At 38.2% G+C, this 15,799-nt stretch overlaps 1 protein-coding gene across 1 annotated transcript in view; it reads left to right on the top strand.

Annotated features, from left to right (window-relative positions):
• LOC105397931 (hemicentin-1) overlaps positions 1 to 15,799 on the top strand; it is a 256,295-nt gene that overhangs the window by 212,078 nt on the left and 28,418 nt on the right. The window contains exons 5-7 of the mRNA XM_038107476.2: positions 7,133 to 7,243; positions 12,186 to 12,389; positions 13,720 to 13,871. Coding sequence (XP_037963404.2) covers positions 7,133 to 7,243; positions 12,186 to 12,389; positions 13,720 to 13,871 — 467 coding nt within the window. The remainder of the gene's footprint in view (positions 1 to 7,132; positions 7,244 to 12,185; positions 12,390 to 13,719; positions 13,872 to 15,799) is intronic.

Genomic DNA, 15,799 nt, shown 5'->3' on the forward strand with positions numbered 1-15,799 from the left:
ACCCAGCCAACGCTAGTGATCTTTAAGGTGGCAATTGGCATCGAAGATGCTGCATGACGTTCGACGACGCATCCATAGTACCATAAGGCCTGGGTCTCCTATTTACGCCGTAGGTCGCGTCAAGCGTCACTCCGTAGGCCGCGTCACGATGCTCACTATAGAAATGTACTGATGCGGTCTCCCTCACACGCCGACGTTGGCGGGTAGACATAATGAGCATTGTGACGCGGCCCACGGCGGTGACACTTGACGCGACCTACGGAGTAAATAGGAGACCCGGGCCTAACAGAGAAACCTGCCGTCTACTGCAACTTCATGTCGTCGGCGGTCAATTGACACCTTTTCGACACGAAACTATGGAGATAACTTTCAATAGCTGAACCGATACTGTGAGCCTAAATATACTTTCAAATAAAGAGAAGAGCCAGATGTATTCTTTAATGAACGATTATAACATAGCGTAGTTACTGTAAGTCCTATTTTTCTTAATGTGGCGGTGACAAACATTAGAGCTATGGACTAGATTATGTCACTTGACCGAATGCATGCCCTGCTGTCAGTAAACCAGTCAGTCATCCTAACTAATATTATAAATGCGAAAGTAACTGTGTCTGTCTGTCTGTCTGTCTGTCTGTCTGTCTGTCTGTCTGTCTGTCTGTCTGTTACTCTTTCACGCCAAAACTACTGGACGGATTTGAATGAAATTTGGTATACATGCGGTCTAGACCCTGGGAAAGAATATAGGCTACTTTTTATCCCGGAATTCCCACGGGAAAACTTTTTAAGGCGAAGCGAAGCGCGCGGGAACATCTAGTATTAAATATAATGTAAGTTACTATGAATAAACATCAATGTCCTAAGTTTAGGCCAGATGTTACATTTAATTCAAATGTGAGTACAATACAAATACACAAATATAGGTGGATGCATGAATACCGTACGTGGACCAAAGGGGATGACAGCTGCTGACACAGAATAGTAGAATAGGCCAGTCTAGGCATTATTACAGACGGCTGAATTTCCATCTGTTTTAGAATATTGTAGAATTCAAACTAATTCAATGCAATTGAGATACATCGTACTTACTACAGAACGGGCCAAAAGATAGGAAAAGGAGGTTGCCTAGAATTTTGTTCTGTTTTTGTGTACAAGTAAATAATATCTACATAGGTATGTATATCAACTTATCTATCTAAGGCTACGTTACCAGTAGGAAGACTGTTGTCTTAGTCGCCACTGACTGAGTTTAGCGGCCTATCGGTTTGTCGAATAACACGACCATTAACTCGAACAAATATTTTCTACTGGGAATGCAGACTAAAAGAAGGTAAGTACCTATGAAAGTAACTACCATGAATCAGTACATAGAACTACTGAAATCTAAAAGAAATAGTTATGATATTTACTGTATGCGTTTTACAGTGTTTTAAGTTTCACATTTCTAACATTGCTCTCAAATCAATATGCTTCATATTCCGTTACCCAGGCCCTACCAACAAAAGCGGTACACATCCTTCATTACAATGGAGTACGTACATATACACCCGGACACACCCGGACACACCGGATGTGCGGGCGAGTGGCTGCAGCCGGCAGGACGTGCTGTGCGTACAGCCTTTGTGAGCCCTTCGAGTCCTGTGGGACTATAGTTATAGTTACTTAATCGGTGGTTGCGATAGTGGCAACATAATGATTATAAACTCACGAGCAATGAAAATGTTCCAGTGGAATATGGAACGTCAATGGCAGGTGGAACTTTTTCATTGCTTGTTAGTGTAATATAATTATGTAGTCACACGCCTTTCGCGAATAGTAAACCTGACGAGGGGATTCATTTGTGCATCCCCTTGCCAAAAGGTGATGGAAATAAATCATGTTCCTAGATCGCAGTGCAAATATTACAAATATTTTGTCTCTTGTTTCATACTTATTTATATTCCAAAGTACGTGACAATTCTCACTAACACATGCAGTGAGGGTATGGTGCACTCACGAATGCATCGCCAGTACCAAGAATGAGATTATGCACAGATAGCAACGCAAAGTGCTCTTTCCTCCCTAGGGGCGCGGGGTTACTCTAGGACTAAATCTCATTTTCGATCGCGGATTCGTTTTATAAGACAATATTGGAAGTTTTAGCTTCTGTGGGAGGCCAGAAGTTAAGATACTGTTCGTTGCTTTTCCTTTCTGTTTTTGACTTCTTATTGTGATTGCTATTTTTTTAATTGAAACGATCAAAAGTACTGTACTTTTGATAATCGGTGTTATTGTATCCCAGATTATCCCGTTTTTTATTATTCCTGGAAACTTAAAGTCTTACTACTGAAATGTAGCCTAATGGTATATGCAAAATTCTGTAAGACGCTAGCATTTAATAAAAACGTGTGATGATAGTCATTGTCAACCCTTATAACAACAACGAGTACACAAAACCGAAAGACAAAATTCCACCTTGCATACAATAATTAACCTGAAAAGCTACATCCTACATTCAGAAAAAAGTTACACAAACCTTAGCTATTTAAAACAATGCATGTTTTTAAATACCCACCTCTTTTTGCTGCACAAAATTGTTTAAACCCAGGACCGACAAGTCTCCCGCCTGGCGTACAAAGGAGCAGCGTAACTGGACTAACTGTTCGTATTTATAAGTGACATGTTTTATATTCGCTCCTCGGCTCTGAAAGGTCACTTTAGCTTAAGAAAAACTAAGTTTTTGGTCCGCTGCTGTGCTTAGCACGACTCTATACTTGAATAACCGGATCATACGACATTAATAATCTACAATCCTTCAGCAGCATTGCTGAAGTATATATCTATCAAAACGGACATAATTTGGACAGTAGGTATTTTGTTTAAAGATAAAGAAACATTAAACAATAGAAAGAATAGAATAGAATACTACTTTATTGACTAAAAATAACACAAATAACAATTTATACAGTGGAGTTAAAGCAATAGGCGGCCTTATCGCTAAAAGCGATAGCAGAATACAGAATACAACAATATACAGAATGAAATACAATACAAAATAAACAATAAGAAAACAGCTCAAAATGTGCAGCACAGGGCCTCAGCGCTGGTTTTCAGCTGGCCCTTATCAAGTGACCTCAGTCACTAACACACACTATTTGACAGATAAACGACGCTGCTTAAAGTTGTTGATTGTTAATGTTTCAGTTGAGAGTTCGATTAGTTCGGAGTGGCCCTACAGTACTCGTACTTTTTCTGCAAGCTGAAGTAACCCTCCTGTTTATTCTGCGATGTCCTTTGAGCATACACTAGCGACTCTTGTCTGATTGTGACTCAAAAGAGCCATCTCTTTGTGCCGGGACTGTCTTCTTGGACTTCCGCTTAAGTGCTTGTTCAGGTTATAGCTAAGTTAATCGTGAAAAGTACATGTTTTTATAGAATACTAGATGTTCCCGCGCGCTTCGCTTCGCCTCTAAAAGTTTTCCCGTGGGAATTCCGGGATAAAAAGTACCCTATGTTCTTTCCCAGGGTCTATACCATATGTATACCAAATTTCATTCAAATCCGTTCAGTAGTTTTGGCGTGAAAGAGTAACAGACAGACAGACAGACAGACAGAAAGACAGACAGACACAGTTACTTTCGCATTTATAATATTATAGTTAGGATAAATACACAGAGTAGACTATAACTAATTACGTTAAATATATTTTTTTTTATAATAAATAAATAAATATGTGGGGACATCTCAAACACGGCCATCCGACCCCAAGCTAGGCAGAACCTGTGTTATGGGTGTCGGACAGCTGATATATTTACACAAATACATAGATAGATAGATAGATACTAAATATAAATATCAACACCCAAGACCCGAGTACAAATATCTGTCTTTAAACAAATATCTGCCCCAGCCGGGAATCGAACCCGGGACCTTCGGCTCAGTAGTCAGGGTCACTAACCACTACGCCATTCGGTCGTCAAATCGTAATATTTTTATACTTACAGTTATTGTTTATGTCATACCAATTTAAGCCTACTTACTCATAATATAAATATTTTGAAAGTTCTTGGGTACGTGTGTTACTCTTTCATGCAAACTACTACTAAACTTTTCGTTTTAGATCGCTTTTAGCGATTAGGCCGCCTATTCAGTAATTTCCCTTTGTAGAAAATTTTTATTTTGTGTTTTCTGAAATTATTAAAGTTCTAATCGGATACCTTAAGCTATTATATCTAATCGGATGTGTACAGAAAAATAGCTCATACATCAATAATTTCTGGTGTAGGCTACATTTATGACCAAATTAAAAACGTATAAAACCAAGACGAGGCCAAGCAAACCTTGTGGGAAAAAGCTAATAATTAACAGAATACGAATACTCTCTATATTAATGAACACAATTTCATAATTGCTCAGTCAAAAGAAACAGATACTTATTCCGGGAAATATCAAATTTCAACAACCTTCTTTCTAGGTAGATATCATTTATAACACTCAATATTCTTACACTAAACGGGGGAAAGTATCAAATGTTAAAGACCTCCATTCCCGGAAAACATTTTATCTTAGCAATTTTTCCCTTCGCCGAAAAACTAATCTATTGGAAAATGATAAAGAGAACTTCCAATTCTTTTCTTGAAGATAAAAATGAGCCAAGTTTAACCTAGATTTGGTCACCTGGAGTCTTAGATTTAAAATATACGAACTAGATGGTGCGTGACACACTCAGACAAAAAGACAAAGCAAAAAGCTGTCCGAATTTTGTTTATGTCAAACCGTTTTAAGTTCATTAGGTTGAACTGACAATCATAGTACAATGAATAAAGTCACAAATCTTCTGACCGAACTAATTTAAAATAAGAGAGGTGATATTTTTCGAGACGTTTCTTTTGCACTGACACTCCATCTATCATCATCATCTTCAGCCAATAATCATCCACTGCTGGACATAGGCCTCTCCCAAGGAGCGCCACAACACTCGGTCCTCGGCCTTCCTCATCCAACCACTACCCGCCACCCGCCTAAGGTAAGGAGTCCAGCGGGCAGGAGGACGTCCCACGCTGCGTTTGCCTGTTCGTGGTCTCCACTCGAGAACTCGTCTACCCCAACGGTTATCGGTTCTTCGGCAGATATGACCAGCCCACTGCCACTTCAGCTTGCATGCATTGCTCGACACTCCATCTAGTTCGCATTAATTGTCGTTGCCTGGAGGCTCCAAGATTTAAGCGTTAGTATGTCGATTGGCCGCCCTAAGGGTTTGAAATATTACTAGAGATTGCCTCGTAAAGTGTAGGCGGCTTAGGAGTTACTGGAACCCTTTAAAAACCTTACTGGAACCTTTAATAGTGTCAAGTGAAGTTGTAACTTCAGAATGCCTGCACACCTTAATGAAATCGTCACAGTGACTTGAGTTTTCGGTCGACTACCACTTTCACATACGTTGTGTATAAATTCGTTTACTTATGTATTTGCAATGCAATCCTAAGGTGACTCGTAATTATTTTGAGACCTAAGAACTTAATAAATAATAAGGTAAATAATAATCATTATTTATAATTCAAATAAAAGTACAATTTGGGCGACAATAATTTCTAGAGGTGCAAAAATATGTTCACCTCTATACCAAAACCCCAATCACTCATTTTTTTTTTTTTTTTTTTATTTTTTTTAGGATGACTTAACTAAGTAAATATAATAATCTAAAAAAACTAAGTTATCTTAACTTAGGTCTAACAAGTTTCCACCATTAGGTAAAACATATTTAACATCATGTCCTTATAACGTCAACACATTACACTACTATTAAACCATTCTAAAGGCTCTCTCTCTTCCCTCCTCTATGTTGCCGCCCACGCTTCCATTTCGGCGTCCCTATTATGTAAATTTATCCCAAGATAGTAATTTTTGACTTCAAAGGAGTTGAATGCATCTGGTTGGCGATTCTGCCCGCGTGCCGGCTTACTCTATCTTGACAAACTAAGAACAAACGAACGCTGTTATGCAATCGCTACGTTTAATGCAACGAGATAGAGTCGTGGTAGCGGAGCAAAACTTCGTTTATTGTATTGTAGAGTGACCCTCGGGGCGCCTTGGCGCTCTTTTGTGTATCGTTTTGACTGTTAACCGGCTAACTGTTCTTTTTCTAGTGCTGACAGAGACAGTGGTTGTACGTTTGTGTGCAGAATTTATATTAAACGTTAACCTATTGTTGGGGTTTTTACGTTCTAGCGGCGGGTTCGCTTTACAGAACTTTGTTGCGTTTGTTTATTTACACATTCACACCTTGTACTAATGGTACATGGTATGTACCTAGTTTATTATATATTAATATATATTTTAATATATTATGATGCTAGGTATATAAATTATGTATGTAAATATATTGTAGGTAGTATGTTTTGGTATATTAAATATTTATGGTATATTCTTTATTCCTGCTACACTTTACCCTTTATATCTAAATATCCTTCCACCCAAAGGTTGTCTGGAAGAAATCGCTTTAAGCAATAAGACCGCCATTTGTACATATGTGTTAGATTAAGTTTTGTATTGTTGTCCATATTTTTGTGTGCAAATAAAGAATATGTTATCTTATTATAAGTAGTTAGGTAGTAGGTACACCGCCCTCAAATTTTCTTTACTTTTATTTCTTTATGTTTAAGGTTACCTGTAAGAGATCGCTCTAAGCGATAAGGTCGCCTATTGTTCATTGTTCCTAGTTTATAAGTTCTCTTTTTTTATATTTTAATTTGTGGTGTTCAATAAAGATATATTCTATTCTATTCTATTCTTATCTTATCTTAATGGAGTGCCTTACGAGATTCGTTGTATGCTGCAGCCTTTTTAATTTATTTAGCAGTATTAGGTATGATAGTTAAGACGTTAAGTATACCTAACGATGCACAATCCGTTGTACCTTTCGTAGTCTCGTTACTAAGTTTGCTCAATTCTTTTAGTATTTACTCACGGATCACGGTCACGTTACGTCACAGTTTGCAGCGTAGATATCTGAACTTCTCTGTTTAGAATAAAAGTATGACCAAAAGTAGTATAAGTTGTTACGAATGAACCCCCTGACCCCCAAGCTTTCCTACTATACTAATTTTACAACACCACAACATAACGAGCACACAATGACATATTCTTCTGTCCACAGTGCCTCCAAGCAAGATGGTGATCACGGACGAGCGCGGGGACGTGAAGCAGGCCATCGTGGGGCCCTACGTGGAGGGGGACCAGTTCACGCTGCAGTGTGACGTCACGGGAGGTACGTCTTACTACCTAATTATATCAGAAGCAGAAGATAGCACGGGGAGCGAGTAAGATGTGACAAAGTTCACCGTCGCGCTCGCGCTTGAGGCTGCGCGATGTGAGTGAGCGCGATGCTAAACTCTAGTCACGTCTTAATTGCTCCCCGTGCTAGCCCTTCTGATATTATAAACATAAATAATAAATTTAAAAAAGCCTAAGTGCTAATTTATCTATAGTCGGTTAGAGCATAACCAGGGAGTAGTGGTTGACCTTTGACACATCTGTACTGCTACTCTTGACACGCAAGACGGTTATTCATATTGCGGTAATATTGCCTTCGAGTCATTTGGCACTCTGGAACACGATGGTAGCGCCACCTTGCCTACCGTATTTGGTGGTTTTCGGGTGAACTAGTCTAAATTCGGTTACGAACGCAAGTTGGTACTCTTGACCGCCATTTTGACAGTTGTCAATATTGAACAAACTGGATATACGCAATCGCTAAGGCAAGAAGAAAAAAGTAACTTTATTACTTGTATTTGTACTTGTGAGTGGCGATTTTGTGTGGTTTTGTGTGGTACTGGTATTTGAGACTAAAGATGCTGTGTTATGGCTTATTTAGCACTACGAATAGCGATTTAGCGCAATGCGCAGCGAAGAGATATCCGGAGGCGCAAAAATCAGCGGCGAATGGTGAGATATTTGGACGAAGCAGCAACCGGGCCCCACAGCTTAACGTGCCGTCCGAAGCACGGAAGCGTCCAGAAAAGAACCACTTGAAATTGGTCACCCATCCAATGGCTGACCGTGCCAGTTGTTGCTTAACCTCAGTGATCAGTTACGATCACTGAAGCCCGCTCGACTACAGACGCTTCGATAGTGTCAACTTGACACTATTCACGACAGTTTTTGTTATTTTTTCCTTTTCATTCATTCTTTCACAAAGTCGATAAAACCATTGACATATATATTACTGCGTAAGGACAGGCCAAACCACTCAAGAAAATGGCACCCGCGCGTTGGCCCTAAAATAGACATTTTAGGGCCAACGGTCCTCAGTCGACAGTTGTCTGTGACGGAGGGATAGTCTTTGTTTCTTGTGAAAATATGCCTATTTTTGTTGTGAAAGGCTACAAAAACTATGATACGAAGGTCAAAAAGGAATATGGAATATCGTATCATCCTTAAATAATAAATAAACACATTTTAAAGCGATAATTATTTTACTACCAAAGTCTACAATGGCCGCACGATGTAACCTTGTACGGACGTCCGCATGCAACTCACTCATATTATTATGTACGGTGGCCTGCGCCTAAAAGTATACAGGCGGAGTTTTTAAAATCGATCCCTGATGATGAAGGGACCAGCTACATCTATTATAAATCCGGGGACGTGTTGTGTGTGATGTGTGTAGCAGTGGTGTTTATGTGGATGTGCTTGAACACCATGTGAGCTTAAGATCGCTATTTTAAAAACTCCGCCTGTATACTTTTAGGCGCAGGCCACCGTACCTACTGTCCGGTGACGGTAAAATATGAACGCACGTACAAGGTTCCGTCGTCAGGATAAGTAGCTCGGCTCTGACATAGTTCCAACAAATTATGACAGATGGCAGTTATTTTGCTTGTATGAAGAAGGTTTGAGTAAAATGTTCTGAAGGGCATATCCTTCCTTTTGAAATCATTGGATAAAACAGTTTCAAACAATCATAACCAAATTTTAAGTGAAACCGAATTGTAACCAAATAGACGTCAAGAGTACCAAATCTAAATTGAAATTGGTTCTGACTCGAGCACAATATTAACGCAATATGAATAACCGTCTTGCGTATCAAGAGTAGCAGTACAGATATGAATTTTATATGGAGATGGCGTTTAATATATAAATCAATCCCTGTCGGTTAGATAACCGACTATTGAGAAATTGGCACTTAATGCTAATATTGATAGCTGTTCTGAAGGCAGAAATGCAAATTTTAACGCTATCAAAGTATAAATTTTCGTAGCTAAAAATAACACTCATAGGAGTTGACTTTTAATTAAAGAAATTAAGGTTTTGACAGCTCTAAAATTAGGCTTTCTACTTTCAGAATCGGCATAATTATAATAACATTAATTAAATAAAATTACTAATGCGTGTAAAGCCTAAATCGTGTAGACTAAAACAACTCGCGAAATTATGGATCAAACTTCACTTACAGGTAAGTTCGTTTGATCATAAATTATAAGCGCAAAAGTTTAAGAAGATGAATGTTTATAAATAGAAACTGGAAAACATTACGAATTAACTATCGTTTTTATGTCTCTTACTTATACAGAATAACCGCAGTTCTAATTGACTCAAATTATCTCATTCCCGTCATCCTTTTGTACCCATTCGCTCCAAAGACGTAAGTCTTAATTAGACGAAACTTATACTCATAATACGCTCTACTCTTGTATTTCCGTAGGTATTTCCTCTACAAATATCAAAAGCTTCGAAACGTTAATAACTAAGTCGTTTCCTTCTGTCTCTTTAATTGGATAAAGGGATATAATTATTACAAAGTCAACAAAATTATCCAGTTCCCTGGAAACTGTTGAGTATATCTGTTAGCTGTCTATTTGGTCTAATGAATAATTTATACGGAAATTATCATCTGATTAATTACAATAATATTACTGATATTTGTGATTGGAGACGCTAATATAACGAGGTAATAATGACGCAATTAGTAGATATTCAAAAAAATCGTTGAAAGAAATACACAGTGCAAAAGGGTATTGTAGACTAAAAGTAGGTTTCCCTATTGTGAATTCTGAAAAATATGTAGGTAAGTATCTTTCATAACTTTTGAATATAGCTTAACATAAATTTTACGCATTCTAGGTTCTAAAAAACTATACTAATTAGGGTTATCCAAAGCTGATCCCGATGTTAAAGAACATAGGTTCTTAAATAGTGCTTAAGTAGCATTTTTATGTGCAACTTTAATAATCACCGTCAACCACTCAAGCAAAGTGCGTTAAAAAAAACACCGGAAATTCCACAAACATAATTCAATCCCATCCGTAAGCACTTATCTAACCGAATAAATATATTTAGAACCTTTGATACAAGGCCCTAAATGGTTCATTGACACAGAAATTTCACTGTAAAAAGTCCCCTTTTAAATCTTTTTAACCCTCTTTTATATTCATACCGTGTGCTCCAGAATTATCCTTCGTGACCAGAGAATTAATTAATTTTCGAGTCCGCGAACACAATTTATTAGGTTTTCTAAATTTCGTTCCGTTACGATGGCCATGTCATACCGAGCAGGGGTGTTCTCTTGTCCGAATGCTAATGTTCACACATAATATTATTAGCTATTATGGTTTTAAATTTCCTCCAAAAGTTGGACGTGCGTTTTCTGTGTGCTAGTCAGTTTATACGCCTAGTCAGTTATTTTTATATAAGGCAAGATTATACTTTTTCAATCATTTAGAAAACTTATCAGTTTATGAAAATCCGTTGTGAATCTAATTAAAATATATGTATCCAATATCAATAAATCAGATTGCTATTACTTTGTATCAAAAACGTTTGTTTTTGGAAAAAGCTATCCTACTTGGTGTCCCACACTAGATTTAGATTTAGATTTAGATTTAGATTTGTTTATTGATAATTATTCATTACATGTCAATATTAAAAGTTATACATCAGTACACAAAAGTTAAAATTAAATAATTATATCCAAAAATTGTCACAAACAATGTCAAGATAAAATAGAATAATTACGAAAATTCAATTAGTTTCAATGTCACAGTAACAAATAATAAAATAATATAATATAAAAACAAATTAAAATTATCACTAAATGTGCATGTCATGGATGTTGAGAAGTCGACCCGTGGATTATCAATCCTTCCACACGAGTGATTATTGTGGTACACCATAAAACCGGAACATAAAAAACTCGATTGCAATCAAACAATAGAATACGAGCCCTTGCTCTCTCAGTCTTTGTTTTGAATATTTTTCATTTATTGCGTCGTAAAATATGCAGATGAAACTCGTATTTGAATAAAAAATGGCGGCGGAGCGACGTCTTACTCCTGACGAGGTCTGCCAGTTTATTTTTATATTAAATTCATTTTGTATTTGCCAACGGAACCGAATACTTCCCGTACACTTGGATAACGACAAATACAGCGTACGAGAGTTGTATTAAATTCGGTGAAACGAAAGTCTTTAAAAAACAATTTCATGAAATTTCGCCTGCAGCGTAACTGGTATGAAATAAAATGTTCCACCATTTGTACCTGTCGCGGGCTGCATTGATAAATTGCATGTAACGTGATGTCATAATACTATTATAGATACTAAACGTTGTCGTGCCTTGCTTTATAGGGAATTTGTGGAATACATATTTATCCCCATTGCTAAATTGCTAATTTATTCAGAATTAAATAAGCCAAATACCAAAAAGCTCTCAATTTTAAGAAGGTATAAAAAAAGCGTAAAAATACATAATTTAGATAAGATAACATAAAGTACCACCATATGCTAGTTTTACAGTCACTCGGATATGACCATACTGAATCCGCGTTATTTTATCAGAAAATATTTTATAATTAAACAGATCAAAATATATAGTTACATAACAAAAGCTTCAGCACCAAATCAGCGTTACTTTAAAACCCTAACGTTGGTATTTAATAAGCCCCAGTTTCATCATACTCGGTTAGATCGTAACCAGAGATTAGTTGTTGACTTTTGACACATCTGTCAAGAATTTAATATGGAAATGACGTATAATTTATGTCATTACAATGTAACAAGGGTGTTAATGATCTAACAGACTTTGGGGAAACTAGGCATAAACCCCTCCCCCCTTTTAATGTATCATAATTATCATTTTATTTATATATTCCGTGTTTTGGACGAAACAAATGCCTTTTTCTTTCTCTCTTTTTAACCTCTCTCTTCCGCAGGCCGCCCCCGCCCGTGGGTCAAATGGTACCGAGACGAGGTGGAGACGGACACGCCGGCCACGGCGCTGCCGGGCGGCGGCGTCCGCGGCGTGCTGCGAGTGGGCCCGCTGACCCGCGCCGACGTGCGCGCCGCCCTGTCGTGTCGGGCGAGCAACCACCCGCGCGCCCATCCCATAGAGACCACGCTCACGCTTGATATGAACTGTGAGTTGACAATCAATCATCATCATCAGCCTATCCCAAACCTCGGCACTGGATGCGATCTATAGCTTTCCGACAATCAATCATGACCCATCACGTCCCCACTGCTGGGGCATGTATTAGTCTATGACATTAGGATAATAAGTTACTGATTACACCTACCGGGTAGAGTGGCGAGACAGCATACTCGGCCAATCCTGGATCAATGAACGGCTAGCAATTGACCGAATGCTCGGCCGAGGATACTGTCTAACGTCCTAGAGGAAAGAAGATTTTTATCATGTTGGAAATAGAAAATTCAGTTATTGCAAAAACGTTCACTTCTGAATTGTTATGAAATTAAACATGTGTCTGTGTGAACGGACCCTAAAAGTAAGGTATATGCAAACTTGCATACTATTGTCAGATGAAGATGAAATCCACCTCTGAAACAATCTCATCGAACACAAAGACTAAACAAAATTGTCCAATAGCGTACCTACAGACATCGACAAAATCAAAGCAACGAAAAGGAGCTACACTCAAGAAGTATTGACCACAGGTTTTTCAGACACGATGATAAATTGCCGTCTTACGCCATTGTTCGGACACTGATCGAGAGCCGAACCCCACTTCAGGACTTCAGGACACTGAAAACATTCCAGGCACGTAGCCGAAGACACTTGCCCTCGATGTCTGAGTGGTCACAATTTGTTTTGGGTTTTCAGGAATCCGATAAATTGACCATTGAATGGAAAATTCTTACGAGCACTTTTATTATCTGTCGGATAACAGATGAGTGGTGAATGAGAGTAGCGAGGCTGGCATAATATGCTCAGGTCTATTTCATTATTATAATGGTAATGTTCTTTGTATAATCCCGAAGGGATCACTTTTCGGTGGATATTTTTTTGTTCTCACGGGATTGAGAAGTGTACAGAATAAATACGCTTTTAAAGGGTGGAATTTGATAAGAAAACTTCCTAAATATAGGTCAATATACCCGGCATTCTGAACAATGCCGCATATTTTGAAAATTTATCAGTATCATCAGCCAATATTTATCTACTGCTGGACATAGGCCTCTCCCAAGGAGCGCCACAACACTCGGTCCTCGGCCTTCAGGAAACGACTGACATTAGAAATACTAGAAAATTCCACGTCAACTAAAATTTATTAAAAAGACTACCTAGATACATTACTCTTACACTCTACAGTACTCTACACCCGAATGGGCACTCAGAGGTGACCCGCAAGCTGCCGCTTTTCGCAGTTCATTACACTACAATCTAAATGTACAGGATTCCTGTCAACATATTATTATTTACTAACCCCCCCCCCCCTTCTCTTCCAGTCCCCCCCTTCACGGTGCACATCCTGGGCTCCAACCAGCCGCTGTCTGCGTCGCGGCGCTACGACCTGCTGTGCCAGAGCTCCGGGTCCCGCCCGCCCGCCTCCATCACCTGGTGGAAGAATGGACAGAGGATCAACAATGCTAAGGAGACGGTGAGGGCTTAGAGATTTATAGACAGGGTGTTTGGAAGGAAAATATAAGATAAATTTTCGTTAAAAAATTTGAAAATCTAATAAAGACACATACATTTTTTTTAAATAAAGAAGTGTTAGGAATAACACAACACAAACAATGATGACAAAATCATAGAAAATCAAAACTTCCGTTTCAAAGTGTTTTTCCAACACTGTTACGTTTCACGCCCTCTTCGTGCTATTTTTTTATAACATCCCGTATGTGATATCAACCAGAATATTATAAGGTTCTGATAAATTAATAAGGGAAGAAGACATTTTAACGTGGAGTAAATAGTGTTATTTTATCCCTCCCGGTATCGCCTATATACACATATCGTAGGGTGCTTTCCACCAAAGATGTGCTATGGAGCTATGCTGCGATAGTGTGAAAGAAATACGTTCCCATCAGTGCTATGCTATGTAGTAGTCCAATTAATATGATTTGTTTATATGAAGCGCATCCATAGCAAAGTAGAATATCATTATATCTCTGGTCGAAAAGCAAAGGGAGAAAAACAAATGTTGTTTACAAAGACAATGTGATTAGTTGTCGATCCATACTTTGCCATTCAAGAAAGAGTTTTTACTTTCCAACATAATTGTTAACAAAGAAGAAATAAATAAGCAGACCATTTTTTTATGAATCATGAATGAATACTTACAGTACTCAGTAATAAAACAGTCATTTACGAGTGGATGAACCGAACCTCTCGTATCTCTATCTGTATTTAGCGTTCTAAGTAGCTTATTTTCAATCGCATCATGTTAACAAATAATATTTAAACCTTGTCTACGTTTTAAAACGGAGATATGATGGTAAAAGGAATGTTTGCATTTCAGTTTTGGCCTGCAATATTAATGGAATATTACCTTGTAATATGCTTTATGTGGAATTCAAAGAATGAGAGTTCACTGCAGATTTCTCTACCTATTTTACAAACAGAAAACACGTGTATTTTCTTTTGATGCACTGGTTTTGTAATACTACGTATCGATTGTAGGCGGACTTCCAAGAACATTTTTACATATTTTATTTTACAAAGCTAGAAAGGTATAGGCATTCACCTGCCTCCTAACTTAGTCCACCACTTAGCATACCTAAATCAGCAGAAAGTACCGAAGCAAACCTTCTTACCTGCGTTTATGGGCGCTCCGTGCCGGCGCAAGGCATCAACAGTAAACTGCCCTCCTGTCCTTTAAAACATCTCGTGAAAATAAAAAACTTAGTCCTACTCCCTTACGACCGATTCGTTCTTGCCCCAAGCACTGAATGCGCTGTTCAATCTACATTTATTACTCGGGGCTCACTCTCTAAAACGAAAAACGAACTTTCGAAGCGCTACTGCGCGAGCCACGACTCTATCTCATTGTTTTAAACGTGTCGATTGCCCGACAGCTCTTGTTCGTTCGTTTTTCGTCAGTATAGAGAAACCCCCCTGCTACGTGTCCCTATTTCACGTGGCTGTTGTTCCTTAAAGTAATAAAGATTACGAACAAACTGCCACTGAATTTGCAAGCTTGTTGTCAGGAAGGTAAATTAGGTTTTCGCTGACACCGGGCGGGAGTTGATTTGAAGATGTGAAGATAAGTTCATAGATAGCTTTACGGTAATGAGTTGGTTCATTTTACAAATATGCAAGAACTCGTCAGCTTAATCACATCGAGGCGTGTCCAAAAATTAACTAAATATATGAATTATTGTGGTAAATCATCAATGAAATCATAATTTTAGCAGCTTTTAGCAAATGTGCATTTATAATGAGTAATGAGAGAAAAGAAGACATATCACAAGGGTCTAACAGTTATTGTTCTTTTTCCCAAAAACCACACACTAATCCAACACGAGACATGGCCTCCTTGAAGACAGGCAGGGTTCACGTGGATTAGAAACATCATACAACACT

This window comes from Plutella xylostella, chromosome 25 (genome assembly GCF_932276165.1).
Source record: "Plutella xylostella chromosome 25, ilPluXylo3.1, whole genome shotgun sequence".
NCBI lineage: Eukaryota > Metazoa > Arthropoda > Insecta > Lepidoptera > Plutellidae > Plutella > Plutella xylostella.